Genomic DNA, 27,550 nt, shown 5'->3' on the forward strand with positions numbered 1-27,550 from the left:
TCTTTACCAGAGTACCTGCTAATTTTTACACTAATTAAAATGTTTCATGTTTCATATTCAGCAGCCTGATATTGTATTTTAACTGTATTTAAACTGTGTAACTGTTTGTCATACACAAACGCAATGGACCATATCCTGTTATATAGTAGTATGTGCATTGAAGATATAAAGATGATGTTTTACCTTGGTAGCGGAACAGGAAAGATCCAGGCTTGGGCTGCTGGCTGTGGAAGTGGATGGAGATCTGGTTGCTCCAGCTGCGCACCACTAAGCCCTTCATGAGGATGGACTCGTTGGCCAGCAGCGAGGGCTCGCGGCCGCCCAGGTCTTCAAACCTCACTGTATCCCCTTCAGCCAGGCTCACGTTCATCACCTGCACAGAGACGCACACAGGGAGAGATTCATCAGGGACGCTGTACATTGAAAAAGGTACCCATTCATTTGAAGTTCAAGTTTTTCCTGATTCAACCATCAGCCACTGTGAACACATTTATTGACAGAAACAGGGTTTTTTTTGGTGAAGAAATTCCAGCCTCTGTGGGTTTTCAGTTTTGTACAGCTAATTCCCACTTTTCACATCCGTATATGCCTCGAAAACATTCTCCACTATGACAGACAAAATGGGAACACATTGTGCCTGCTGTCAAGGAGAAGACATTGAACGGCTGCTGATAATTCTGCCAAGCCTCCTGAACCTCTGGGAAAGTCAGCAGGTGCCGTCCTACCCTGCAGTCTCATCCCTCCCTCTGATGACCTTACTCACACACTCATCGCTGTCTGCCCTACTGGACCAGTGCCAGAGAAGGTAGTCCACCTGCCCACACCGGCCAGCTTACGCTCACAGAACAACAGCAACAGCAGCAGCAACTCTCTTATCGGGCATCATCAGATCATATCACTGCCCCCCTGCTGTCCGATAACACAGCTGGCAGAGTTGGCCTCTTCCACAGAGGTGTGGAGAGGATGAGGCCTGTGACTCTGGCTGTGGGTGTGTGAGACACCTTGTTCATCTAGTGAGCTAAAACATGCATGCATTTTTTTTTTTTTTCTCGAGTCAAATCAAACATGTCTACTCAACTAGATGCTATGTCTGAGTCCACTAACAACCTGCCTCCAGTCAAAGGTGGGACGTGAGACCCATTGAGAAGGTTCATGGTAATGGACAACACTAGCATGGTGCAAGGGTTTTAGGCAAAAGTGCCTGTTTACTTAAACAAGGAGCAAAAGGGCTGTATCTTGACAGTGGATTCATACGCAGGTTGAGGTGTGGGACAGAGATGTCATCCATATGGCTCAGACAGAGATAATGCTTCCAATCAGGCCCAGGGTAATTAAAGTCACTGAAGGTGTAAAGTGGAGAATACAAGCCAATCAGTCTGTAATGCATTGTTGCATCTTCTCTGTCTGCAAAGTCACGCATCGCTCTCTTTTAAAAGACTGGAAATCAAAACAAATATGAAGCTTTGAAGCCAAACATTCCATACAACAATATATCTGTGTCTCTTAATAATTCTTTTTAAACACCATATGTCTAATAAGTGTATTCCTTTGAGGCATAATTTATAAATATAATCATAGTTTTGGTATTATTATAATTGTTGTTGGAGTAAAACTGAATTGAATTAAAAAAGATATTTATATTTAATGATGCCCATAACTTAATTTTCTCATTGGTGTTTTTACTTTTTTTATTTAATGTTTTGTAATTCACTTTGGATAAAAGCGTCTGCTAATACTATACCTATAACTATAATTAAGTCAGAAAAAGTTAATGCAACTGTCAATCAAATGGCTTTAAGCTGAGAGGTTGTCAACCTTGGAGCAAAACAATCACTGAAAGCGAAAATTAAAAGCGAAAAAGTAGTTTGAATTGTGTGACATCTCTGATCCACAACACTGTAACAATTATGCAGTTCCCCCTTGTCATCATAGCACTAAACACACAAAATCAGAGCCTCCAAGTCCCACAGTCTGGATAGATGCGAAAGATGAAAAGGTCTGTATGGCAGACATTCTCCACCACTTCTTCTGCTGTTCAAAGCACTCAGGTGCCTCAGATGTTTCATGTTTTACATTAGAAGCACGTCTGACCTCTAGCAAGCATCCATTACTCTGTATGAAAGGGTTCCAATCTATACATTCTGCTAGCATCACTTTTTTCTCTGACCAAGACAGTCTTGCATTAAGGCCATTTGGATGGCCCAGCCAGCTGCACTAATAGAGCTTCAGTGGATAAATGATTACTGGCCGTGCCCCTTATCTCTCAGGACAGTTAGGCCATGCAGCTGTATCAACAGGTGACAACCCAAAGATGTTGCTGCGCACAACCTGAATATATTTACCGATAATAGACCCATGGATACAGCACGGTTATAATAGTCTATAAAACAAAGTGCATTACAAAGTAATCACATTATACTAAAAGCCCTGGGATAATAAAAACGCTTCCAGAATATTGCTTGCCGTACCCTAATCCAATTTGTGTTGGCGTCAGTCCCAACTTGACTACCACACGCACACACATACACGTGTAATCCCTCGGCAATAGGCGTCTGTCACAGGCTATGTTATAGTCGTGTTTATGCGTCATTTTGGAGGCATTCGGGGTCGGCCCAACAATGAGCTGCTCCATTCTCCCGCTGTTGCGCGCGACTAACAGGATTAGCACCGGGGAATAACACCTGTTATTACGGTGTTTAGAGCGTGGCGCGTGAATAGAGAAGGCCGCTGAATGCAGCGATCATCTGGAGGTGATGGGGAAAGCCCGTGGGGGTTTCCATTGTGGGGGGGGGGGGGAGAAGGAAGACGTGAAAATGAGTGGAGACTGAGAGAAACAACAACACAGACGATGCTTCCTCTGCCATGGTGGAAAGGCAAAACCTAAGAATAGGATGGCACTCCTTGCGGCCTTCCAAGAGCAAGCAGGAGTGATTGGCAAAGATAAACAGATAGATACATTAATATAACTGCAAAAAGAGTCTGTGTTTTCGCAAAAACACACCAGTGGATCACAAAGACATTGGTGGTAGTCCCAGACTGATAAACTACAGAAGGACCTACCAGCCTACCCACGCAAAACACCCAAATGAGTTACTACTAACCATCATTACATTATCAGCACCACCTCACCTCTCAAAATCCCTGCGGTTATACTGCCAATGCATTGTGAGTTGAGTAACCACGACATTTCAACAGAATGTTCCATCACTGAAAAGTTTGCAGTGTTTCCCCAACAGTCTGAAGTAACCTTAAGTGAGTTGTGGACTACTGACAGCTGACAGGAATCACTTTATACAGTTTAGAGAGGTCGGTGGAAATTTTGACAAGAGAGTTGAAGGTTAGGGAGGAGAGACGGCCCGTTCTGTCATCTGTGTCCATTTCTGTGATTTGTGAAGCCCTTGGCCTGTCTGACTGATGGGAGAGTTGAATTTGTCTGAGAAACTAGTGAGCTACGTGAAGGTTCAGGGTCAGTGTGTGTCTGTGTAAGTGTGTGTGTGTCTGTATGGATGTGAAGGGGTGTGTGTGTGTGAGTGTGAGTCGGTGTCTATGTGTCTATGTATGAAGATAGGTGTTTGTGTCTGATTGCAAAGATATATTATGCCTGCATGTGCATGAGAAATAGGATGCTGTGTGTATGTGTGTATGCCTGCCTGCCTTTGCGTGTGTGTGTGTCTGTGTCTGTGTATAGATGGGTGTGTGTGTATGCGTGTTTGTGTGTTTGTATGGGTGTGTGGGCTACGTGTGATTGTGGGATGGACCGCACAGGGCTCCGCTGTGACTTGCCATCAGTCACTGTGTGGGATTCTGCTTGAACAGCCAGCAACAGCTGCCTTCTTCACTGCCAGTCCCAACACAGCATGACACATACTTGGGAGCAACATACACAGAATAGCTGTTAAAAGTAATGCTGTGGCTATGTGGCTAGCTCCTATGTTTATTTCTAAATGAATTAACCATTTAAAACACTGTACAACCCCTCATACAGGCTCAGATACAGGTAAGAATAAGCAGTGAATAGCACAAAGGATTGAATGGTATTTTCAATGGACAAATTAGAGAATGAAAATAGATCGGTTCTTCTTTAAAGAAAAGGTAATTCAGAGCTTTCAAGCCTGAAGTCACAATAGATAAACACCCTTTCACAGGGCCAGCCTGCATGATGCCTAGGCCAGTGGCAAAGTTATTTCAACAGCCCCCCCTATTACAGTAAAAATAAATAAATACAATTTTCAATGGCATGCTTTCTTTTTAGGCCAACTTGACTGTCATTCAAAAACACTCAAAATACAAGCTTGTATCATGAAATCATATCACATTAGTAGCCTAGTATATTAATTCATAAGATAATAATCACTTCCAACCTTTAACTTGGCAAATGTCAAAATAATTAGTTCACAATCACTATTAAAACACCATCCACTGACAATGATACGTGTAGGCTAAGTGAGCAAATGTGACAAATTAAATGCATCATCACCAGCCCCTGTGAATTTTCGCCCTTATGTTGCCATCCGCTGCACCTGTCTGGTAGCAAAGTCGTGTTTTGCACTAGACTCCTGCACCAGATTCTGCGCTAGCTGGCCCTCTATTGAAAGCAGTGCCAAACAATCAATCTGTCTTGAAACATGATAGAGTGCATCTTCCTTTAATTAACTAGCTGCTTTTTAAAATAATGATTTTATTTAGCCAGGTGGTAGAAAACCACTTAAAGTTACAAGTAGCCTACAGTAGTGGCTAGCCAGGCAGCTAGCTATTGTCAGCCTGTGCAGTAATGGGCTACTATACTGTACATACAAGGACCACATGTTGATTAACGTTGGCAAACGTAGTAACAACAATGTCCCACCTTGCTTTTTTTTATGCCTCTGCATACAGTATATGTCCTGTTTTAGAAACTCAGTCATTCGCTCCTTTGCCTGCATAATGTCATCTTTAACACCTATTTCCACCTTTTACGCCCGGTTTTATAAATAAAGAGCTGTGGACGATGTAAGGTCCTGCTATCCTTAAGAACAAACCATTTTGCAATGTAATAGGGAGGCGTGTTTAGGCTACATATAGCAAGGCTGAAAGACAGAGATAGTGGAAGTTTGAATGTTTGTGTGTGTTAAAGAAATGCCTGTGAATGTGTGCTTATTTTCGTGTGTGTGTGTGTGTGTGTTTGCAGTATGAACTGTATGTTCTGTGTGTATACCTATGCATAAAAAGAGCTCCTGGGCTTTTCTTTCACACAGCAAATTCAAAGTGTTTCATAAGTGAGGGTTATGCATCAAAGAAGTGGAGAACACATTCAAAGGCTTCAAAAAATACTAAATTCTGAGCTGTGCAACCCTGACAACAAACCTTCAGGGAAGGTGAGCAATTCAAGTGTACATGAGGACAAAACCTGCCAAAACAGCTACACACACACACACTCTCCTTGCACACACACACACACACACGTACACCCATGAACATACACACTCACACACATAGAGTTCACAGTTTTCATATCTGTGCTCGGAGGGCACCACAACGGTTAATTAATCTGGAGAAGCATGCTGTGTCACATTAAGAGAGAATTAGCAGGAGAACCCCGAGGCACCGGCCAAGTGACAAAAGGTATCTTGCCTCCACAACACAGATTCCACCGACTCTCTTTCTCTCCCTCTCCCTCTCTCTCTCCCCAGTGACAAGGCCATGTGAACCTCACCTGCAACCCACGCTGCAGACTGTTTCAGAGAAGCAAACCTAGAGTGAGTAATTACAGTCAGCCCTCTGCATAAATAAACTATGCATTTCAGTGCCAACCTCAGGCACTCCCTGCAAACTCAAAGAAAGACAATATAGTCAGAGTTGGGGTAGAAGAAGGAAGAGAGAGAGAAAGACTGACAGATTAGGAGAGATGAGGACAGATAGAAGCACAATGGAGAGAAGCCTTAGAAAGAGAAAGACACAAGAGAGAGAGAGAGAGAGAGAGAAAGAGAGAGCGATGATGACAAGGAGAGAGAGAGAGAGAGGGTGAGCGTCGCCTCTCCGTTATTACTCTTGCGTTTCTGCGTTATTCTCAAGCATGTGCAGATGCTGGAGCTGGAGATGTCATGAAAGGGAGCAGGTTTGTGTTTTCTGTTGGTGGTGCTTTTGAGCTCTTCAAACGGGCGCTGGGAGCGCGGCTCCATCAGAACCCTCTCCTGCAAGACTGCTCTAATCACTGCTGATACCGCCGCTAATGAGACCACACTCGCAAAGCACACACACCACCGCTGGAGACGGATAAAAGCCCAAGCCCTCTTATAGAACACACAGTGGCACTCAAACCCACATACTGTCTGGCACTTAAACATGGTACAGACATCTTACATCTTACACTACATCATTCAGGACGGGAGTGAAAAGCGTGTGTGAGCATGTGTTTTATTACGTCCACGGACACAAGATCTCTCCAGAAATGTGTGTTTCTCTGGCACTGGATGTGGAGCTGGCGTTTCTAAAAATGATAGCACGCCCCATTGGTTGGCATAAGCTCATGGAACAGCGAATTCAGTTTCGCTCACATGGCTGCCTTTGTGGTTCATGCAGTATCATTAGGCCTGCAGCGCAATACAAATCTTACCAGCCTCGCTCAGTGGTTCTTGGTAAAAAAACATATTGACATTGACATTTCCTCCACTACATCATGACACGAGATGGGACTGCACGCATGTGACACTGCTTTCTGGATGGAACAAACCCGCACAGCGCCTCCTGAACTTTGGGTTCTTTAGTAAATCCTAATCTCAGTCTTAAACCCAATCCCTTCCTTTTCATCTTTACTGAGTCCCAAAGCGCTCTATAAGATAGAGGTAAGAAAAACCCCTTCCCTATCCCTCACTCTCTCCATTGCTTTCTCTCTCTCTCTCTCTCTCTCTCTCTCAATCTCTCACTCTCTCCTTTGCTTTCTCTCTCTCTCTCTCTCTCTCACTCTCTCCTTTGCTTTCTCTTTCTCTCTCTGTCTCTTACATTCTCTCCACAGAGACCGTCTCCACCCCCACTCCTGTATCTCTTACACTCTCTCTCTTTTCCCCCTTCCCTCCTTCACTCCCCACTGTGATCTGTTCATCCTCTCCCCCAGCTCCACTTCTTCGTGCTGTGGCGAGAGGAAGGAAATCTCCTCTAATTAGCGGGTCCATTCTCTGTGAGAGAGGGAGATGGAGAAGGAGAGAGCATAAGAGAGACAGAAAAAAGGGGGGATGAAAGAGAGTGAAAGCGAGAGAGGGAGAAAGAAAAAAGAGAGAGAGAGGGAAAGAGGGAGGGAGGGGCGATTGGGTTCTGCAGCGTTTGGGCTGCTAATTAAAGGGTGTGATTAAGAGGGAACAGAGGAAATGATGTAGCACCGGTAGCATCTGTTCCAGGCTACAGATCTGGGCCATGATGTTTGCGAGAGAGTGTGTGTATGTGTGCTTGCATGTGTGTGTATCTGTGTGTGGTAAAAGATGAGGACACACACACATACAGAGAGCAAAAGAGAGAGAGAGAGAGAGAGAGGGGGGAGCGTAGAGATGTCCCACAGCCCCACATTGAGGGTCACCCACAGTGAGTTCACCTGCACTAAATATAGAAGCCCCGGGAGCTGAGAAGCCCATATGCTCCATCTGTGTGTGTGTGTGTGTGTGTGTGTGTGTGTGTGTGTGTGTACATGGAGCCACACCTGACTTACGCCTCTGACAAACCTGATTCTCCGCCACCACACGCACACAGACAGACAGACAGACAGACAGACAGACAGACAGACAGACAGACAGACAGACAGACAGACAGACAGACAGACAGACAGACAGACAGACAGACAGACAGACAGACCCCCACCACAGGTGACAGCCTACAGGGCTGCGCAGGCCAAGCAAACAGCCAAGGGCCTTATCGCTGTAACCACCCCTGTCCTGGCTTATTAGTGGGTGGAGGCGACAGGAGTGACTCTCCACGGGCCGAGGTGCGCGGGTGCCATTGTGCTCCAAATTAGCTGACGAGTCCCTTTACATGTCGTCTGCGTGACTTTTCCTCAAATAGGAACCACTATCTCCTCGAGACCCCAGAGCAGCATTGGGGGATAAAGGGAGGAAGGCTGAGAGATTAGCCGTGCCGTGCATGATTTCTCTCTCTCTCTCTCGCTCTTCTTTTTTACTTTTCTTTTCTTTTCTCTTCTCTTCTTTTCCTTTAGAACACAAATTGGACCCGGCACCGCAGCTGCCTTTTTCATTACTGCCCATTCTTGTCTGAGCACCTGAATAAATCTGTGACGTGAGAGAAAACGGCTTCGAATACAGAGAGTTTCTCTCTCTTTCTCTCTCTCTATCGCGCAACGCAAGGTCATCCCTGTCCCTTCTGGCTGAAGGTTGAGTGCTGGCGGGCTGAATAGACAGAGGAGCCCGTAAGGATGGTGAGAGAGCAAGAGGCGCAGCACAGGCAGAAAAGCACTATCAGTGAAAGAGGTAGCAAGAGAAAGGAAAGGTCAACACGACCACACTCACTCTTGATAAGCGAACTGTGAGGCCCTGTAGTATGCATGGCTAAACTCGTACCATATATGCCTCTGCATAAGCATTGATAAAACATGGCCTTGCACTTGCACTTATGTATTATAGTTTAATTTAAGTCTTTCAACAGCATTACCTTCTGTATGGACACCGTGTTGTTGCCGACGTCGTGGAATATGAATTTGATTTCTTTCTTAGGAGATGCATATTCAGTGCTGAGAGGCTGTGAACCTGCACCTCTGCTTAAGTATCATCTTATGACTTACCCACTCATGTCCTCCCTGAGCCTTATTCCCAGCCGAGACCACTCCTGTGTCAGCGTATCGACACTGATACTACTATTTTCCTGTATGTCACCAATGAACTGAAATGTTAAATATAGCTTACTTTATTTTGTATTATTCACATTACCTGGTCCATTTTTCAGGTTTTGGCGTGTGCATAGATTCCATCCACATACACTTAGCCTTCACTGATCTCTCCATGGGGGAAGGACACGGGGACAGGGGAGGGTTGTGGATGACTGGAGGGGGGGGCATGCTGCCCCGGTGTACAGTATGTTGAGGACCTTTCAGCTCCATGCAGTGGCGGTAACGGCGACGGCTATCTCGTTTTAGCATTCCCCTCATCCATTTCTCTTTTTTTATTTTTCATTATCACCGCAATCCCTATATGCCCGTCTGGGAAAATTGGTTTTATGCAACGCGCCTGAGCAGCAGTGAAAAAATTGCAAGGGAAGGGAAAATCCAACAACGCAAAAACAAAGGGCCAGGGTTACGCAAAAGAAGCTTCACACGCGGATGCGTGGTGGGGTGTGAATAAAGGTGCTGGCAATTACAGATTTTGAAAGGAACAGGAACAAAAGCATAAAATGAGAATGTTGGTTCGCTGATGCATATTTGTAGGGAAAAATATGCTATTTGAATAGCAAGACAGTGAGATGCCAAGTGAAATAATGCATAAGACACTTTCCAATAACAACTCAAAAGCATTTGAATGACAAGTAAATTATATCTCACACAACATAAAATGCATTGATGTTTTGCTTCATCGTGAGTACTTCATTTCCACCAGGCCTCAGCAATGATATTGGAGGAGAGAGCCCTGTGCTCATATAGAGCTGTATGCGACGAGAGTCTGAGAGGACCAATTGCGTTGCCGTGTGTGTGTGTGTGTGTGTCTGTGTCTGTGTGTGTGTATAAAGGCTTTGGGGTCTGCTTCCAGAAAGCCATCAGAATCCCTCATCACATCACTCACTGTCCTGACGTGCCCCCGGACACATGCTTATCTGCCCCGGCCTCAGAACTGGGAGTTCATTACACCTCGGGGTGATGGAACACATCACGTCCAATCTCCTGCCCTAACACAGCCATATGGCTGCAGGCGCGGCAGCGCTGGGAGAAAGTGTCTGGCCGGCACAAACTACGCGCGCACACACACACACACACACACACACACACACACACACACACACACACACACACACACACACACACACACACACACACACACACACACACACACACACACACACACACACACACACACACATGCACACCTGCAAGTACACACTCACACACATAGCCAAACGCACACCTGTCTGTGAACACACATACACACAACACAATACAAAATGCACATACACAACCATGTTTATGTTCATCCTTCAATGCCAAAACTGTGAGCTGTTGTCACATAATAAACAGCCAGGGCTGAGAAGCAATCAGCCAGCACCTGCCCACCATCTTATTTTCATGATAAATTACTCTAATAACATGCTGTTGTTTATGAAACCAGGGGGAAAATGATGTGTGGGCAAATATGACTGCTTAATTGATGACAGCCTTACTTAGTCTTTTTGATTTCACCGGCAAAATAAAAGGGGAAAAAAAAACAGAGTAAACACTCCCACTAAAAACTCATTGCCCTACGAATACTTCAGATCTTTGAAGATCACTGTGACCTTTCATCATATATTTTGGAGACCGTGTGCTTTGGAGGATTCAAACAATTAGAGCGTATTTTATAAGTAATGTGAAAGAGACAATCTATCTCTCCCTCTCTCTCTCTCTCTCTCTCTCTCTGGCTTATAAGAGCAAGGCCTCCCACCGGCTTACTGCTGGAGTAGCAGGTGAGGTGATGCAGGGGCATTGATCCGTTCCCAGATCAGGCTGACAGAGCAATACCCGAGACCCGAAGATCACAGTGTCTCTCTCCCCGGGGAGTGGGGTCAGATGTCTCTTAATAACTTAATCTGTGATCAAACAAAAACAGCCCTACGGTTTATGATATCACTCATAAGCCTGTAATTCAAGTCTGCTCTTAGCTATACATTTTTGGGATACTTAAGCTACCTGGCTTTAGCCTCTCATAGCTATAATGAAAATAGAAAAGAAAAGTGTCTCTTGGAGTCTCTTGGGTTTGGTATTCTGACAGTGATCAGAAAATGTGCAGTGAGATAGACATCGCCTGCCATTGTCTGTAAGTACAAAACATAATATAGGAATATGGACAAATTACCAAATAATGCTAATGCCTAAAGTCGCTTAAATAATAGCATAATAAATACCATTGAAATAAGACGATCGATCTTTTGCAAATCGATCAAATGAAAATTGAAACAGCTTTTAATAGTCTCATATCTAGCCTGGTTCCTTAGCCCTACAAAACAGTGAATATGAATAGCCGGCTGCCGTGAGCATCCAGTCTCATTTATTTTTCTATCAATATAACACCCACCACAGGACATGCGGCCAAAGTGTTTAGGCTTTCACGACTACTTCCCAGACTCGTGTGTGAGTGACTATGTTGCATTAGACGGGACCCAGTGCACCGTGCTTTTAATTGGCCTCTGCTCTGCTACCATAAATTGTGGAGTGTTTACCAGTGAAGGGCCAGGTGGATCGATGGGCATATTGATCCAGAGAGAGCAGCGCGAGGAGGGGTGGAGCGAAGGGAAAAATGCCCTCTTCCCATAACGGCGCTGCTGATAAAGACAGTAGGCAGAGACTAATCGCGGCCTGATGTTAGATTGCAGTCTAATTGTTGGTACCCTGACCCAAAACATCTAGTAAGTGCAGCCTCTCTCTCTCTCTCTCTCTCGCTCTCTCTCTCATTCCTCCTGGCTTCTAATGGAAGCTTTCATTTCACCACTACACATTCCTTATCCTTCTCACTCCCTCCCTGCTTCTGTGTACTACCCTTCCCCTCCCTCTCTTTCTCTCCCCCCCCTCTGAACTTAGAGTTCAGTGGAGCGGTCGTCCTGGATGTGCATTTGAAAGTGGGAGTGGGAAAATTGCAGCAGAAATCTCCCCAAAAAAGGGTGACCTCCGAGGGGAAAGGGGGCAGAGGGAGCGGAGTGAGAGGGGACTGCCTCGCAACAGTATAAATCAAAGGGAGCGTAGAGGGCTGCAGAGAGCTGATAGCTGACCCGCCGAGACCAGCACACCTTCACCGAGAAACAGGGAAAGAGAGAGAGAGGCAGAGAGAGAGAGAAAAAAATCCTCCTGAAAATGCTCTAAAGTGCTGTACAGCACTCTCCACATCTAAAAATGGCCCTACCTCAGCCGTATTTGTGAAACTTTAAATTCTCTCTCACAACAATAACAAGCTACAAACGAGGCCAGGGAGGGCTGGGAAAGTGTGGCGGGTGAGTAATAGACTCTTTTCTCTCAGGCCCTAGTCTCCAGACCTGTCCAGTGATCCCCTTTACCAGGGTGCCAGGACCAGGCCACCGTGCCACAAAGTGGAGTTGGCATAGAGTGGCGCCAGCATTCACATCTGCTGGCCGAACTACAGAGATTAAGCCCGTTTATGTGAATGGAAACCAGGCCAGGCAATAAATTGATAGGAAAACCATCCTCTGTTCTGTGCCAGCTGGCCCCCGACGAATGGTTCAGGAAATGGAGACAAATGGGTCACTGGAGGTAATTTCTCAGATTCAGCGACCTGAGAACACACAAGTCAATGTTGTTCTTGTCATATTATAGGGCAGCATCTTTTTCTGATGACACTTTACATATAAATTCCTGAGGAACTGCTTACCACGCCTAATCGGTCCTTTCCCTCTAGTATCAGTGTGTCAAGTGTTTGTGTTAAGTTCATGTTCACAGTAACTACAATATCTCATGCTGAACTCACTCCGCAATTATTTGTAGATTTTATAAAACAAACACTATACTGACTATACCTTTCCAGAAATTCAAACGACTGCAACAACATAGCAATGTGTTAATTGCTTTTGGGCAAAATAAACACGACATTTCTGAGGAGACATTTTACTTACGAAGTGAACTGTTTCATACCAGGCTGACCAGGTGTCTCGTTTGATGTTGTACTGCACAGCATTTCTACTCTATTTATTGGCGCTACGTCAAGAGTAGTAACCTGGCTCATAGAAATGCAACATAGCCAAGCTTTTCTAAAACCCTGGCTTCCAACCAATGGCTGAAAAGAGAGCAATGAATGCATAATTCATCAGGAGTATAACTTGAAAGACTTGAGTTGCAAGATACCTGCTGCTTTGCTTGAGGACAGTTGCCTTTGATAAGCCTGTAATGGCCAATGCGTGTTGGATATCTATCAATAAAGACATGTTACGTTGCGAAACTGGTGTGCCTTTGAGATGACAAACAGCACTGCGCTCATCATATCTTTTATATAGCAAAAGCGTATTTACGGCCTAACTGGTGTGCTGTGGAATTGACTAGAGCAGGGGTCTTCAACCTTTTTCAGCCCAAGGACCCCTTGGCTGAGAGAGACACTGAGCAGGGACCCCCACCCCCGCCGCCCCAAATTTAGGCCTGATATTCATATATTTTATCTGGAACTAAGTATCAGCCACACACACACACACACAAACACACTCCCCTACACATGTTTGAACATAATGATACATAATTTGTAACACACAACTCGTTTCAATTTATTCTGTTCATAATTTTTTTTCTCCCTTACAGTTAGCCATTACTCTGTATTCAATGAGGGGGGGGACAAAGAATTGAGTAGCTTGAGAAGCTTAAGTATGAATGAAATATCTCATGATCTAGTGAGAGGCCTGACGTTTGACAATTCATCACTCATGTCTTTGGCAACAATATTCTCCCTATGAAGCATTCAGTGCGTCACACATGGCTCTTACACCGTCTGTGCACATCGCGACACATTTTGGCCAGGGTATATCATGTTCACGGAAAAAATTGTCGATCACTTTGAAAGTCTCTGAACTCTTCTGTACGTCCATGCAGCTGCTTACAGAATATAAATTCCTCCTGCATCTCATTTTGGTAGACAACCACACAAACGCTAAAAACAGAGGGTCGTTTGACATGTCTGTGGATTCATCTAATTGTAGTGCAAAATAATCTGCTTTCGGGAGTTTCGCGACTAGTTGTGCCCTCACATCAGCTGCCAATTCATCAATTGAAAGGGGGAAAAAAGCAAAGGGATGCTTTTCAGTGTTTTTCACGTACTCCTCCTTCCCAAACGTTGTTTTTCACATATTACTAGCTGCTGGCAATATTAAACTTTCCGCAATTATGTAGCCTATGGCGTTTTGGTCTGAGCGACACGTAATGCAACTTGATAAGAGGGTTTTAAAGCTAGCTCGCCAACTGTGGCTGATTGTCTGCTGGCCCTCAAAAGATTTTAAACGGGAAATATTAAATGTTTGTTTCTTTCAAGTGAGCATGGGTTGTCTCTAAGTCTAAGTGTCGTTGCAGCTTTGATTGCTTCATACTTTCGTTTGATAGCACGGGAGAGCAAACCACGCACACTGGTAGTTTGTCACCATCGGTCTCTTTGTAGGTGAAGCCAAACTTCAGATAATTATTTGAATATTTACGTGTTTTCTACAGTTTGCGTTTTTGGGTATTAAGGCATGTTGGCATCCTCTGAAGGTAGATCATCTGAACCGCCATCAGTGCTGTATGACGTGGAGCTTTTGTTCCGAGAAATTACAAAACTTTTAAATTGTATGGTTATGGCAGGTAACGTGTTTTGGCACCAGATAGCTAAATGTAGCTAAAAGTGCATATGTTGCCATGGTAATCAAATGATCGCGTGAAGATTCATGGGTAGCCTATGTATTATTTTATAAAAAAAAATGCTTCAGATGAAATAATTTGGCGGACCCCCTGCAGTACCTCCGCGGACCCCCTGGGGGTCGCGGACCCCCGGTTGAAGACCCCTGGACTAGAGGACAAAGTATAGGTGTTTACAAGCCACAGGGCAGAATACAAATGTATCTTATTCAGTTAGTTAGACAGTATATCAAAGTTGTAGGATACCTCTCAGTGTTGGTAACATGTCCCACACAAATTAACTACTCGTCCCACATTTGGCCTGTTTGCATCTGGTCACCCTATACCACATCAGAGCTGTATGAAATCAGTTCTGAACCGGGACATATTGACTGGCTATATAACTGTATAATTTCTGTAAACAAGTCTAGTCTTTTCTGCAAGTCTATATGCATATTCTTTGAGCCAAGAGATAGGAGCTATACTAATTATAATGATTTTTCAAACTAAGTATTAATTCCCTTTCTGAAGGTATGCCTATTTCCAACACCATTAATACGATTAAATACTATGCTAACAAGGCCAAACGTGTTCATAAAAAATATTTCTGACAGTGCAGGCAAGGTGAAATGCCTTGCATTGCCAACAACATCTTTAACATCCTCCAAAATTCTGTTATTTTTTTTCTTTCTCAAATGTTTATGGGGTTTGGACTTCTAACAAATTCACTCACTTTAAGAAAACAGAATCCCAATGGACAGCTTTGATTCCGGTGATTCATGCTATCCTAAATTTCAAGTGTTTTCACTGAAACCATAATGGCTCCTGAAATCCCTCCCGGTACAATACTAAAATTTGCGACAGGATACAGGATTGATGTCACCACTGATTATCTTCAAGGCACAAACGGATGCTGCCAGTGCTAGCTATCTACTAGTTCCCTGACGGCAGGTAAGAAGAGCCCCTAGGTTTAAATCTGAGAGAGTTATATTTCAGCTAACACAATGACTCACATCAGACCAGTGCTAGGAGGGGTTTTATAATGTTGGCGGGGGCAATTTTACTCGCAAATACACACGGGAAGCCCGGTGAACAACAGCGCCAGCTGTCAGTGCATGTTTCTTGCACCGTCAAACAGGTGCACCGCGTTAGCTCAGCGGCTGCGACGAGAAACAAATATGGCAAGATCAGAGAGCTGGACTCGCACGTTCGCCCTAAGTGCATATCCGTGTTTTGCGTTCGTGTGCTCATCAATGCGGTAACAGTGGATGCGTAGCATGTAATCAGCTAATTGTGTTTCTTTCTGTCGTGTTTTATTCCCTGCCCATCCCTGCCACCACAGAGCACAGCGTTAAGGCAAGTTCATCGTTCATGGAGGGAAAGAAAAAGGATTGTAACCCCGTGTCAGGTAATGACCGTGTTGTGAGAGAATTCGGCCCTCTCTGACACCGAGTGAATGGAGGAGTGGAGTTGTGTAGGTGTGTGTGTGTGTAAACACCCGCATTACCACTATTGAGCGCTGTCTTTTTTCTGTCTGAACCATCCATGAGGGCATAAAGAGAGCACTCGAAAGAGGCCCTTTTCAGTCAAAGGGTGCCATCTGTACTTGTCTGCTTATGTCAGAGTCCCATTACAGAGCAGGAGATAAGGATGCTCCATTTGGGTTTGACATAAAGCCTAGAACCCTAACCTTGCCACCAAGGTACAGATTGGCACAGAACAGTTACAAATAAAGAGCCTGTGAATAATATCACAAATTCTCAACAAGCATCCAGTTCAAGGCAGATCACAAAAACGTGCCTAGTCATGCTTGCAGTGTATTTAGAAATAGTATTTAGAGCGATCCTTGAGGTTTCTTATAAAGAAACATATTTTTGACTCAGCTGTCAGCTAACCTTTCTTTTCTTTCTTAAAAATGAACTATGAGCACCAGGGATCCAGCCATATTGAATTAATCCAAATCATCCTATCCATTTAAAGCAACCAGGCAAGCAGATAATGTCCTCTCCATCACATTCTCTTTTGCCTTGCTTCTGCGTCCAAGGCCCTGAGTCCAATTTAGCGCATTTCCAATTTCAGCTTGAGACAGGCAATCACCAAGTTAAGAGAGATTTTAATAGGCATTTGGGAGAATGTGCTAGAAGGCAGCACTGCTCATTATGGGCGGACCCCCATTAAATGGCCCTTTTCACTCTCTGAATGATAGCCAGCATAGTGGCACACTGATTGAGGTGGGTCCATGGGGCAACCAAGGAAAAGAGCAGCCAAAATCAGTCTATTTAGATGCACATCAAACCCCAAATTCTCTTTTGCTTTTCACTATGAAGAGGCACAAAAAAAGGCATTGAATGCTGTACAGGTGGAATTCAAAAGGGCAAAAGCTATCAGTCTGTCACTGCTTCTGGCTGACTACTGAGTTCAGTGGCTGAGGGAAAGACAAGAATTGGCAAAAGATGAACAGGGGAAGATGCGGAAGTGGTGGAAGGTGAATTGGATTAAGCTACAGCATAAAATTAGCTGCATTCTTTGAGACTACTTTAGATTGTGTCACTGGTCCAATCAGAGAGATGTTGAGCTTCTGTCATGACTAAGAGATTTACCAGTCAAGTGGAGTTTCGGAGTTTTTTGTTTCTGGTGTGTCATCACATCTGGTGTGGGAACGGTGTGGGGTGGTCATGGTTTTTTCTGCCCTAATGACTGGAGAGAGATATAACCTGGGCCTTCTGTCATAATCCCAAAATATGCATTTTAATAAGAAATGTATGGCCCTAGGTCAGAAAGTCCAGGCAAGTGGAGTTTTTTGTTTCTGGTGTGCCATCACATTTGAACAGGGAATGGTGTGAGGTGGTCAAGAGGGGTAAAGAAAACATTTGTGCTTGTGTGTGTGTGTGTGTGTGTGTGTGTGTGTGTGTGTGTGTGTGTGTGTGTGTGTGTGTGTGTGTGTGTGTGTCTGTGTGTGTAAATATAAGATGTTATGAAAAGAGGGAAAAATAATTGTCGGAGCATGTAAACCCCATAATGAATCTTCAAGACCTGCATGCCAACTCTTGGTGCATGGGAGCCCTGGCGTCTGTGCCCCATATGGCGGAATGTCACGCACGATCTTATGGTTCGGGAGAGTGCTGTTGGCCCGATGGAGAGACGCTTTGTATGCAGCCTGGCGAAACGTGGCGCTATACTGGGTTGCCTGCTGGCGAAGGGTTCGCTCGGTGTCTGCTACCTGGAGCTGGTGTCAACCACTGTGCACTGAACCTTGTGCAATGGCTCTGGATGAAAATGACGGGCCGAGTGCTGTGCTTCAACAGGTCAGTGCTTTTGCAACACTGGACCAGACGTTGGCTTGGGGGTTACCTTATGGGAAATGCAGTTGAACGGACTGGCAGAACAATGTGCTCCTTCATCAAAGAAATGGAGCTTGAAACTGAATTTTGCATTTTGCTGACCCTGAAGAATAAAGTTCCTCCAATGAATGAATATGTGATCAACCAAAACAAATGTCTTGTGTGTTGTTTGTTTAATGTGAAGGGTGTGGGTGTGGAGCGGACCTAGATGAACTGGAGAGCCTGAAGATCATCATGAAGTTTGCCTGTGGTCTAGTACAGGTAATAAAAAAATAAACAGTCTTGGATAAATAAAACAAAACTTAGCCCTTTAAAAACTCAGACTGTTGCCCATTGAGAAAAAGAGCAGAAGAAAAACAATGCGCTAAACAGTTCATTATATTAATCATGCCATGCTGTCTATGCCATCTGTGAAATGGATAATCTTCAAACCATATCATAGGAACTGAAATACACAAACGAATAAACCTCAATCTATTTATTCGATTGGTATTTAGAAATGTCCCCTGCCTTTTCCTCCCATCACTACTGCGGATGGGTCAGATGAGGCCATTTTATGCAGACAGTGTTGGAAACTTTGCTGATGCTGTAGTGACTTGACTTAACTCTTTCTGATACAAAAGAGGAGACATCATTCATTCAAAATGGTGAGTAAAGTTATCTGGAACATTTCTGCAAGAGGCTCAGTAATTCTGCATGATACATTTTGCTTCTTTTATTAAATACAATTTATTCTGACTTCCTTTTTTTATCTCCTCATCATGACAGCGGATACGAGATTTACAAGCCTGCAACACTGCAGCACATTGCAGAACAGTGTAAGTCACATCTAAATTATTGTTTGTCATAGAAGTCTATGAACCTGACCATGAGTTTATCTGCTGAGGAACTTCAATCTGATTGCATGCTTTTTATTTTTCTGCTGAGCCGAACCTCATTATAGCTGGGAAGTAGAATTAGTTTCCAACATGTCAGAGGCCAGCACAGCTTCTGCAGCATGTGTGACCCCTCGACAATCACAGATTACCTGGAAAACCGATAACGAGGGATACATAAATGTTGAAACGGCAGCACTGGACAGAATTGTTACGGCCTATCAAGAACCTTTTAAGAGAGTGCAGGAATGTGTGGAATGGTCTGTGCTACTCCAGGATTGCTTATGCATTCAGGAGGACCTAAAAATGTCTACAGTTTATGCACTGGCATCACACTGTCCATCTGACACACTCCCCTGCATTGGCTTAATGACTGAAATGCTACAGGCGTTACCGATTCCTCAAGCACACATCCCAGAGAGCAGATGCTAAACTGTCAGGGGGCCTTTTGTTAAGGACACATATAAACAGCCAGGGGCACCTGCTGAGCGTTATCACAGAGTTGAACAGAATTTATGGAGGCTGAAAACGAAGATGATGTTCCAGATTTGTCATCCCCATCAGACTCTTAAATCATGTATTTTTTTCAAACACAGAAGAGTGTTGTGAAAACCCAGCTGCTCTGGGTTCTATGTACAGTCAATGGAGCGATGATCCAGGCAAGGATCATGGCAATAGGTGGGGTCTGTGGCCCAGACTAGATTATCCTGCTGACCCTCATTATGACATTTCTAACATCAAAGATTCAAACAGGCCAGCGTGGCAGTGTAGTGCAGACCCTGCAAGCAGGACGCATGATTTGGATATGACAGTCGTCAGTCGTCATGACAGACGTGACCAGTTTAAAAATCTGCAAATCCTTCAGATGCTCCATGTTTCCCAGCCACAAGGGGAGCCAAATTATGCAGACACTATGGTGCTTTGCATGTGCTTTTAGAGAGAGCCATAGCCTATCCGGAACTGTGCAATGTCATGCAGATAAGACTGGAATCAAGTGATTTGTATTAGCATAATTCTACGAAGATATTTTTTATCTCTTACTTTCTTTTACAATTTGACTTTATATACTTTCAATGACCAGCTTGAGCAGATAGTCCAGTCAAACATGGAGATCTGAAAGCCTCTTGGAGCTGGTCATTGATATTGTCAGACCTATGGAGGTCGGGGGCGTAGTGAGCAAAATTGAAACGATACTCTGCAATGATTTAATCACACAGAAAGCCCGGCGTCTTTTGATTGACCACAACACCGACAACAAACAGTGTTTGCCATTTTAGCTAAAGGCTGAAAGGCACCACTGGTGTGTAAAGACTTTTGACTGTGAATGGTTCAAAGCAGCTGGGCCAGGGTGTATTGTGACTTTTCAGCGTTATTTCAGAACCCTACACTTCAAGGGATACACTTTTATTGTGGATAAAGCAAGGGGTTATGACCACCACCTGGTTTTGAATACCTTGATTGAGGAGGACGTCCCACCCTCCATCTTAAGCCAAGGCTCGAAAATCATAGGCTACACTTTACAGAGATGGATTTCAACCAGCGCTCCATTGACTTTTCCTTTCTCCTCATGCACAGATGCCCAAGACTATGGGTTTGGAAAGTATGGCTTCCACACCATTTCAGTTCTTTGGACTGATTAGAGTATGTAGGGGCGTACCCTCCCCCTCTGATTACGGCACTGATTAGATGAGGCCAGGCAAGAGGGCAGAATTTATGGCATGGTAGGACAGTGTGAAAGCTGGAGTGTTTAATTTCAACAGTGAAATGGTAAAGTACTGTGATGCTGATATCAGGTTGTCAGGTAGGGGTTATCTCAAGGCCTGAATGGAGCCATTTAAATAAGAGTAAGAAGTGAAAACCTTTCTGGAACGGCCCGAGGAGACGATTTAAATTTTTTGACATTTCCGATAAGTAACCTACCATTATAAGCAGTCATTTTGATGACTCGCGCTGCTACTTTGGCTTAATTCATGCTAAAGTGTACCCTCCTAGAGGAAGTGTACCCAGACAGCTAAACTTGTATTCACCCTGTGCCGCACATGTGCAGAGCAGAATAACTAGACAGGTCCCTGCGCGCACTCTGAAGATGCTCTGACAGGTGTATGGGTGACTGTTGAATTTACCTAGGTCTGGATTTTTGCTGAGAAAAGCAGTTCTCTTTTTAAGTGTTACATTCAGACCTTTGTTAAAGGCAAGCAGGCTATTCTGGCTGTTCTGAGATGGTCATTGATGAGGAAGGCCGACGGCATTACGATCAGGACTACTTGGAAAAACAAGGTATCCGCTAAGCCTTCAACCGGAAACATCTAGCTCTGCAAAAATGTCAAGTGTGCAAAAGAGTTTGTCACAGCACGTAGATTTAACAATCATCAATTTGATCAGCGAGCCAGAAGATTTTTTTCAGGTAAACACAAAGTTATTCAGATCGCTACATGTTATCTCCAGGCCAGACTAACTCCATTCTAGATGTGTTTACCACTGCCTACGGACTGATTCTGGGGGTTCTTTGAACAGCTGGGAACCAGGGCACTCTACTGCAACACAGACCAGGTGTCCAGACCAGTGATTTTCAGCTACCACTAAGCCCCTATCTAGCTAGGTTAACCAATGAGCTCAAAGAAGGGGAGTCTATTTTAGAGTGGGTCTCCTCAGGTCCCAGGTCATTCGCTTTTAAAGCCCACAAAGACAGAGGGGTGTTGAAAGCCAAGAGCATCATACAGACTCATGATAATTGTCAAAGAGTCCATTTTGACTCTGTGCTGGGGATGGTAGAGGGCATTATCCAGAATCCTGCCGTGACCAATGAAATCACAACAGGATTAGGAATGGTAAGGAACTAGAAAGATTTCACTTTACACATGGTCAGGCAACAGAAGCACTTCACGGTTGACAAGAGATGGTTGCTCCCTGACAGCAAAGCACTGCCTTTCGATTATTAAAAAAGGTGCGGAAAACAATCAAATAGCAGAGGTGAGGTTTGACCCTTGACTCCAGTTGCCTTTCGGTTGTGGGACAGAGGGGATGTGGAAAAAGTTTTTTTGGTTAAAAAAGTTTTAATGGATTGTCTAAGAAAATATAAATCCAATTTGTCGAAGGAATGCCTGACTGATGATTTACTTTTTCCTCCTGACAAGAGAAACTTGATCTGGATGATGTGGTTTTAGCAGCGTCTCAGCAGCCCAAGGTATTAAAACTGTTCATGCAGTACACGCACCATCGGAATTTATCTGTACTGTATTTAGTCCAAAATGTATTCCAGCAGGACAGGCACCGCCATACCAGCAGTCATCAGCAGTACCATCAGTAAACAAACATTACATGAGGCAAACTAAAGGTCAGCATTTTAAGCAGGTTGGATGTTCCCTCGATGAAAGGATTTTTTCTTGCTTTGAGGACGCTACCTCACACGCACCTCAATATGGCTATTTAGCGGTAGACCTTTAGCCCAACTGTCTACAACATCTTAGACTGAGATCTGGGCTATGTGCTGTCTATGTGCCTCGTTGCTAAAGAACCATGTCATGGTTGGATGTTTCCTCGATGAAAAGATTTTGTCTTGCTTTGAGGACGCTACCTCACACACATATGGCTATTTACCTTTAGCCCAACTGTCCACAACATCTTAGACTGAGAACTGGCTGTCTATGTGCCTCGTTGCTAAAGAACCATGTCAGATCGTTTCAAAAGGAACCTCCCCGCACTACTGGCCCTACTTCACGCACCGCCAAGGCAAAGTAAAGGACTTTTGATCCACTGCTCTACAAACCTCATACTGGCACTTTGCTAAATTGCTCTTAATTCATTAAAAGGGAAGGTGCCACTCACGCCAGCTCAATTGAGCAAGGTAAAAAGACTTTAAATAATTTTTATTAATCACAAATAATGTTTTATTTAATCAAGAAATATGTAATGAGTTCTAAGCGTTTTATTTTAACAGCTATAGCAATCTTTAAACATTTGTACTGAACACACACTCTTCTCCATATTATATATTTTTCTTAACCCTCCTGTTACCTTCAAATTTTCTAATATCTTTTATCCTTGGGGTCAATTTGACCCCAGGAATTTTAACCTCCAGAAAATGATTGTAATTAAAAAATGTACCCAAGTTTATGTGTTAGGTACTTTATGTTTGTTTGTTGACTACCTAAATAGCCCTTTAAATAAAACACCCCCCTTATACATCCAGAATACCTGTTATGCGACTATGGAGAAATAAACAGATTACCATAAAATCTCACTGATTGACCTGAAATTGGAAAGAGATATATTTTTGGTGTTTTCATGGCTTTATATTATTTAATACAAAGTACATATTGTTGTTATCTAAAACATTTGGAATGAAAAACTATTTCTGTTGTGTGTAAAATGTTAATATTTCTTCTTCAAATTGACCCCAAGAACACCGATTCGTACAGCATGTGTACAGGACATTGAAAACATATCATCATGTTCATTTTATGTTTACCCAGTTTTCCCCATTAAATTAGGAAAGGTCATTAAATATGAAGCAAAAAAATTATGTCAATCATTTATTTAGAGACGTTAAACATTGAATGGGGTCAAATTGACCCCAAAGATAATAGGAGGGTCAAGTCATCAGAACAGAGCTGGAGTTAGACCGCTGACTCTCTGACACAGGTAAAAAAATTAGGAGGTCGCTTCCTGCACCTGACAGTCATTGTAGACCATATCTGATCAGTGCTTCTTTAAAAAAATTTAGAATAGAAGACGGATTGTAAGAAAAACATGGCAAAAAGCCATGAGTCAAATTCAGCTCCATTTTCTTCAGTTAGCATGAGAGCAAGCCAGTGTTCACTGCTCTTGCCATGTGGGTCTGTGTTAGCAATGAACGAAGCAGGTGTTTCTCAAAAGGTAATTTGTCACTAGCCTACACCTCAGAAAAATACATTGCTCCAAAGGGGTCACATTATCGCCTCAATTTCTAGTATTCATGTTTTGAGCAGGACAGAAGAACAATAAAACTCCTCAAGGCCTTCTTGAATTGATTTCCAGAATAGAATCAAAGCAAGCAAGATTAAAAGGGTGAATGTGGTAGGTAAGGGCACTCTAAATCTCATTTCAAGTCAGAGACTTCCATTGGAGACTGTTGAAAGTATTATTGCATCTGGTTCATCTGGAGTTAAGTTGAAGGCAAACAGAGTGTAACTGTTTTTATACTCTGTCCTGTTAATAGGCAAGGACAGGTCTTTCAGATGTTACCCTGTAGCTTACGTAGAGGTTTTGATCAAACTGGGGCTGAAAAGCTTTGGCAGGGATCTGCCTGCTGTCTTGATTTAGGGCCAGGCACTCTCAGTCTGCGTGTCTGAAATTGAACAAGTTAAGATGATAGGCACTCGTAAAGGCCATGCGATCGACCATGCCTATAACCACATAGCACAGGAGAGTGCCCAGAAAGAGGTTCTCTTGGGGCCAAATTCTGCTCCCTTGTGGGATGGAGTACATTTTGAGAGCTATTCTGGAGAGCAGGTAGAGTGCCTTGGCTTTGGTGAGTGCTGCTGAATGGCCAACACGTATAGCTGGCGGTACGTTGATCTTTTTGACGTAAACTGTGGCTCCCAAGCAATCTGAGTTTATAGTTTGTGTTTTGAGCTGCCATAAGCACACATGTGTCTTTAGCGCTTGATTTTGAGGTCTACAAAATTCAGCATAATACATTAGAAGAGTGGACCTAGCAGCTGGAATTCTGCTGACACCCTGCTGGCGAGAGCTCTACTGTTCAAACCGGACCATTAACTGTGTGGACACTGTTCATGGCTCCTGGGGTATCTTTGGAGAAAAGAGATGCGCTAAAATGGCATCTCTAGTGTTTCAGCTGAATAGTTTAGCAAACATTCCATGATGGCTATACAAAGATGGGTTGCACTACATTGGCTGATTACAGTGACCTACAGTGATGTCCATGTGTGTTGAACAGATAGCTGATGAGGCCCACTTCGTTATCAACCAAATCTACTCTTCTTAGCAGATGGCAGATGTTGTCTCTGTGGTCTTTTCCTTGTTTTACGCGACATTGTTTTTGAACCTCTCCCCCTCTGAGCTTCATCATTCGGAGTAGTGATTCGACAAGTGGCTGTGCTTGGTACGTCAAAGGAAATGCTTTTGGACGCTTATTTCATGTGAGGTTTAGTTATGCTGAAACCGGTCTTGACCACAGGCATGAAAATATAGAATCAAGACTGTATCAGTATAAAACAGGTGCATCACTAAATCTGGTCAGGCCTTTACCCGTCTCATTGGTATAAAACTGGATGAACCTATTGGCGTCAAGGGACCCTTTCACCCTCTGTAACTCTGCCTCATAAAAGCTCCCCTTTAAAATCTCTCTGTGAAAATCTTTCACTGGAGGAAACCTCTTACTTTGTATCAGTTTCTCTTAGTTTTGATATGTGCACAGTATTGCCCTTCTTAAACTTAAAATCCAGTCTTGTCTTGTGTTGTAGGAGTAACCCATACATATTTTGAAACACTTGCATATAGTTTTCAGGGCCTACTTTGATGGGTTTCATGCAAATACTTTTGTGGTGTGTTCGAGGCTTTTCATGTACAGGTCATTTTTGTAAAGACAACTAGGACTGTGAGTAAATAATGTCCCCAGTCATTTTCATCCTTTAACAGCTGTGTGTCGCATAGATCTGCTTGAAACTGGTACAGATGTCTGGGGGCAAACTCTCTGTTCCATGGAAATCATACCAACACAGGTCTATACAGCGTGTAGGCATCTTGCTCCGATAGCCACTCATCTACCTTTTCCTTAGATAGGTTTCATCCAACAGACACGCTAACTGCTTTTCCTTTGTCCTTCGATTTCTATTTTAACTGGGCCCCTTGCAAGAAGGAATCTCAGTTCAAGGCATGACATGTTTATGACAAAAACAAACAGTTTTTATGGTTGTAAAAAAATTGTTATTGGTTAAAGAGGAAAAAAACACTTTTACAACAATCCAGCTAGATGCACGAGCTGATGTGCAAAAGAGCTTTAAAAAATACATGCATGTACACTATCCAACATATGGTCTACATCTACAGGGACAACATGCTTTATTTTGTTGGCTGCTACAACTACAGTGAATACACACATAATAAATGCCATAGTGAAACATTGACACTCAAGCAGTTTTTCCACTACTTGAAGCGGGGATCTCTGCAGATAATCTTCTCCCTCTCTCTGCAGATTCTGTATACATTGCCCCCAATGCAGAGTTATCATAAGAGTGTTTCTGACATGTCTTACAATGATCTGACAATGCCCAGTCCCAGTTGTCTCAGACTCTGCGCAGTCCTGTCGTCATGCACAAAAAGGTCCACGGCCCTCAAAAACCCCTGCAGTATTTAAATGCATTCAGTGATGTCATGTAACAAGCAGCCAGTTGTTGCACGGTTGCTTTAACACAGCTCCTCAGACTGTTGCCCATTTTGTAACAGGGTGCCGCCGTACAGCCCTGCTGTTGTCTTTATCGGCACTCTTAGGGTCGGCAGAATCCGTCTCCAGCAAATCCACTTCCAGGCGGTTCAGGCACCAGCGCTGGTGAGCAGGTTTGGCGTGCCCAGAGCATGACGGAACTTTCACCTATCAGATCCGATCTCTCATGATCACTTCGAGTCAGACCAGTGGCAAGTCTCCCTGAACCACAAAGCTTATTAACATGCTATAAAAAGGGACGTGGATGGTTGGCAAGGGGTGGGGGTTATAGAGATGTAGCATGACGTTTGGGGAGGTTCTTAGTTTCAGGCAAAACTCAACCGTCCTACTCAGGGGAAAATGCATTTGCTCAGCCTTATCAGCCCCGATAACGTGCTCTCTCTTTGAACAGGTCGAGGACGTGAGCCCCCTACTCACGATGCACGCATAACCACACCTCCGCGGGCACGGTCATGAGAGTGTTGTAACTCCCTTCTTCAATCTTGCGTGACAGTCCAACAGAACCTCGGGCATCTCTGCTCCACTGCACGTAAGCTAGACGGTGAAAAATCTTCATTCCAAAGTCTGCTCCACAAGCTCTCTGCAAAGTTTCTAGTCGTTTCTGTTTCTGTCTAGAATTATACCTCCAATCTCCCCTTAAAAAATCTCACCCTTCTCCAGGTTAAAAAAAAAATCTCCAGCTGCCCGCACTTGAAATGGGAACTATAGCCCAAGGTCTCTCCATCCCTGTACACATGGTCCCAGATTGGAAGGCTGGCATCAGGCACACAGGTCCTGCATGGCCAGGGGCATCTTTTATTCAAAAATCCTATAGAAGATCTTTTTTAACTGTGAGAGGGAGGGAGGGAGGGAGGGAGGGAGGGAGTGCTGGAGGGAGAGGGGCTGCCACACACACACACACATGTTTTCTTTGCCCCTCTTGACCACCCCACATGGTTTCCTGTTCAGATGTGACGGTACACCAGAAACAAAAAACTCCACTTGCCTGGTATGTGAACTTCTGACCTAGGGCCATACATCTATTATTAAAATGCCTATTTTGGGGTTATGTAAGAAGCCCACGGTTATATCTCTCTCCAGTCATTAGGCCAGAAAAGCCATGCTGTTTGAAGCACAAAACCTAACAAGGCATTCCACAGATTTAGGCTTTGATTTATCTGACAGCAGCGTACGTTTGGTTGCATCTGGATTTAAGCCCCTTTTAATGGTATGGCTTTACTAACCTGCAGTCACTTCCTTTTTAGTCAGATAGAAACAACCTTTTTCGTTTTTGCCAGATCACACCGATCATAGACTTCTGGTGTATGGGGATTAGGGCAAGAACATGTCATCATTATCACCACCAACTCGCTACGCTCAAACATGGACCACCTGCCTT

At 43.9% G+C, this 27,550-nt stretch overlaps 1 protein-coding gene and 1 long non-coding RNA gene across 6 annotated transcripts in view; one reads left to right on the plus strand and one right to left on the minus strand.

Annotated features, from left to right (window-relative positions):
- The window catches only part of sez6b (seizure related 6 homolog b), a 158,581-nt gene that overhangs the window by 45,756 nt on the left and 85,275 nt on the right, over positions 1 to 27,550 (minus strand). For all 5 annotated transcript variants that reach the window (XM_031573612.1, XM_031573613.1, XM_031573609.1 and 2 more), the window contains exon 4: positions 184 to 373. In XM_031573612.1, coding sequence (XP_031429472.1) covers positions 184 to 373 — 190 coding nt within the window. The remainder of the gene's footprint in view (positions 1 to 183; positions 374 to 27,550) is intronic.
- LOC116221840 lies at positions 17,432 to 19,253 on the plus strand. Its single transcript, XR_004164308.2, has 3 exons — positions 17,432 to 17,817; positions 18,038 to 18,114; positions 18,351 to 19,253. It is a non-coding gene; the product is annotated as an uncharacterized LOC116221840 (long non-coding RNA).

The sequence above is a fragment of the Clupea harengus genome, chromosome 9, assembly GCF_900700415.2.
Source record: "Clupea harengus chromosome 9, Ch_v2.0.2, whole genome shotgun sequence".
Classification (NCBI taxonomy): domain Eukaryota; kingdom Metazoa; phylum Chordata; class Actinopteri; order Clupeiformes; family Clupeidae; genus Clupea; species Clupea harengus.